At 57.6% G+C, this 3,186-nt stretch overlaps 3 protein-coding genes across 3 annotated transcripts; all 3 read left to right on the plus strand.

The window, feature by feature from the left end:
* Positions 1-773: 773 nt before the first annotated feature.
* ACA1_359760 (uncharacterized protein) lies at positions 774-2,229 on the plus strand (the record flags this gene model as incomplete). The annotated part of the gene is made up of 3 exons (XM_004352400.1): positions 774-800; positions 867-1,167; positions 1,274-2,229. 3 exons carry the CDS (start codon positions 774-776, stop codon positions 2,227-2,229), a joined length of 1,284 nt encoding a protein of 427 aa, XP_004352452.1.
* Positions 2,230-2,475: 246 nt separating this feature from the next.
* Positions 2,476-2,799, plus strand: ACA1_359770 (deoxyuridine 5'triphosphate nucleotidohydrolase; the record flags this gene model as incomplete). Its single annotated transcript, XM_004352402.1, has 1 exon — positions 2,476-2,799. One exon carries the CDS (start codon positions 2,476-2,478, stop codon positions 2,797-2,799), a length of 324 nt encoding a protein of 107 aa, XP_004352454.1.
* A 100-nt stretch (positions 2,800-2,899) lies between these two features.
* Positions 2,900-3,177, plus strand: ACA1_359780 (uncharacterized protein; the record flags this gene model as incomplete). Its single annotated transcript, XM_004352404.1, is given in 2 exon segments — positions 2,900-2,974; positions 2,986-3,177. Coding segments are annotated over 2 exon segments (267 nt in total), but the record flags the coding sequence as incomplete, so codon positions are not given.
* Positions 3,178-3,186: the final 9 nt, after the last annotated feature.

Here is a 3,186-nt window from a genome sequence, read left to right on the forward strand (position 1 = left end):
CCTGATGGGATTCACAATGTAGCACACAGCCTTCACAGGCTCCTTGAGTTGGGTGCTGTCTTCAACATGGAGTGGCAACCACCATCTGAGCGTGTTGTTCTTCTTGTGCTCAGATCACCAGTGTTCAAGATTGGCCAGAAATGCAGGTGCCACTTCAATGCTCCAAAACTCATTGTCATCATTGAGAGAGATCACCTGCAGGACATTGATGCTGTCGCCCCACTGACTCCAGAACAGGGTGTACAAATCATCACATGAGCACTTCCACAAACATTTGGCGCAGGTGCGCTTCACAAGCAATGTGTGTATGTACTCGTCCATGGCACTAAAACAATGGGAAACTGGTGTCCTTTTTTTAGGGGGTTTTATGATGGTCACAGACAACACCGACAGCAGAACCAGCCACTCAGAATCAAGCTCCTGGTAGAAGGCGCCACCGCCCCTAGGCAGGCCCACTCCACGGATGCTGGGTACGATCTCTTCAGTGCTGTTGAGCGGCCCGTTGGTGAGCCTACACGGGCGGCGGTGATGCGAAGGTGGAGCTGCATCGCGAAAAGTGGGAATAGACCGGGTCTGTTCTGCCAATGGGAAGGATCGCCCAACAATGAGTAGGGCGAAAGAGCCCAACATATAATTAAAGCGGGAATAGACCGGGTCTGTTCTGCCAATGGGAAGGATCGCCCGACAATGAGAACCAGCATAATCAGAATCGCTCTGGTGTGTTAAGCGGACTGCTGCCTTTGGCCACACTTGCCTGGTCCCTCTCTTGCACCATGAAGCGCACAGCTGCCCTCATAGTGGTACTTGTGGCGGCATATCTCGCAGTCGCCATCACCGCAGCTCCAACAAGCGCATTCCCCCTGCAGCAAGTGTGGTACCGCAGGCTGGACTCAGGCTTGGGCATTCCGAGAGTGAATCCGCTGGGGCAGAAGGTAGTCACCTTCATCGCGGATAGGGTGGTGGACGAAGCGTCGGTATTGGTGGCTTTGGACGTGGACGATGGAACGCTGCTGTGGAACTCCACTGGTATTCGGTCCAACACCTTTACCGCCCCCTTCGTGCGAGTCGGCCAGTTGGAGAACGGGCTGCTCGTGGCTGACTTTGTAGAGGACAGCTCGGCTTCCAATACAACTTGGGAAGGTTTCGTCGTCCTCGTCACCAAGGCACGTATGAGTCGTGGTGATGGTTATGGCTTCTATTTTATTATATTATAATTACTCTCTTAATGTCTATTTACAACAGACCGGGGAGATTGTCGCAGTACACGGGGCAGTGAGGCCATCGAACAGTCGGAAGCAGTGGTCCGGGACGCAGCAGCTGTCCCGCTGGAACCAGCTCTACGTGGTGAGATGGGGCGACCAGAACTCCCTGCTGAGACTCCAAGCTGCCATCTACTCGCCCTACAGTCCAGCGGCGACCTACAATTGGACCTCTCCACTCTTCGGGGACCGTGATCCTGGCCTCTACGCTGCGCAGCGACGAGGTATCCTCTTGCACGCGACATATGAGCCCAACTCAGTCAGGCGCCTCGAGCCGTCCACGCTCAAGCCCATGTGGGGGATACCAGAAGTAGGCAGCTACGACCAGGTCTACATCTCCACCTTCATCGAGGACATCTTCCTGGTGGTGAGCACTGCCCCCAGCGCTCCGTTCATCAATGTCGTGACGGCTTTCTCGCTCGAGTTCGGCACCGCCCTGTGGAAATGGACCACCACGTCTCAGGTGGCCTCAGCCTTCATCTACTCCGGCACCGCGGTTGACAGGAAGACCGGCAACCAGCGCCTGTGCGGAAGACTGGTCCAGCTAGCGTCGAAGACTCCCGAAGAACGCCTTCTGTGCATCGAGCCCTGGAGCGCCCGCGTCACGCTCAACGTCACCCTCAGGTGTTCCAGCGACCTTGCTTATCCTAAGGCCGAGTTCATGGTGCGTTCATCCCGCAAGTACCCATCCGTTATCTTACGCCTGCACAACACCCAGGCCATCTATGACACTTGGGCGCTGGTCAAGGACACAGCGTCAGGCAATCTGTTAGCCCTCAGCTGCTTCAACCCCACCGAAGCGAGCCTGGCAACACCCTCGTGGGTCTTCCCGAACCAGCGAGACCTCTCCTCGGTGACGGTGAGCGAGGACGGCTTGTCCTATCTGATCGCCTCTTACAAGCCCTACGTCAACAACGCCTTCCGGTCGGCCATCGCCAGATGGGATCGCAACGCGACTCTTGGCCTGTAGGGATTCCCTCTGCAGTCGCGTGTTGATCAAAAGAGAGGATTTTAGTTTACTTGTCCAACAACGGCGAGGCGCGCGCTGCGGGTGACGCTGCCGTCGCTCACAAAGCTGCTGCCGCTGTTGGTGCTGTGTTCGATGCAGGCTCCAACGCCAACGGCGCCAACGACGACGGCGGCGGCGCAGTGTCGGAAACGCTGACGCGCTGGAAGAGTAGGTCCGCGGGGAAGGAGGGCGCGAGGTCGGCAGTTGATGGATCTCGGGATCGCCGTCGCCGTGCCGATCGGCACCTACGGGAGGATCGCACCGCGATCGGGTCTCGGTTGGAAGAAGGGCATTGACATTGGCGCCGGCGTCGTGGATGCCGGTTATCGTGGCGGTGTGAAAGCGCTCGTCTTCAACCACAACGATGAGGACATTGTCATTGCCTCGGGCGATTGCGTCGCTCAGCTCATCCTGGAGTGCATCGTGACGCCCGAGGTTGAGATCGTGGAGGGCGATCTGGACGCCACCGATCGTGGCGCCAACGGATTCGGTTCCACAAGCGTCGCCAAGAGACTCCGGGTCGAAACATAAATAAACAAACAGCAGCGCCTGTTCTTTTGAGCAATGGCACGGTGGAGAGTGTGATATGATCCCGTGGGATCCTACACCCAATAGAATCGGGGCCCGTGGGATGGCATCATCATCGACTGGAAAACAGGCCACGTCAGCGTGCACTGAAAGTTCTCGACGTACTCACGTGAGACTGGTGTGCGCCAGGTGGTCAACGACGCCTGCCTGGGGATCGTGCGGGATGGCAAGTTTGTCCAGTGGATGGAGTTTCTCGATGGTCGTGTCAAGACGATGCAGGCCGCCGGGGTGCTCCTACGGCGACGGCCCGGATGGCGTCATGAAGCCTGGCCGGCTTTCGTTCCCGGCAAGGAATCGTGCCGCGCCATTGTCACAGTGTCATGTCCATCG

Source organism: Acanthamoeba castellanii (genome assembly GCF_000313135.1).
Source record: "Acanthamoeba castellanii str. Neff unplaced genomic scaffold scf7180000084622, whole genome shotgun sequence".
Classification (NCBI taxonomy): Eukaryota; Discosea; order Longamoebia; family Acanthamoebidae; genus Acanthamoeba; species Acanthamoeba castellanii.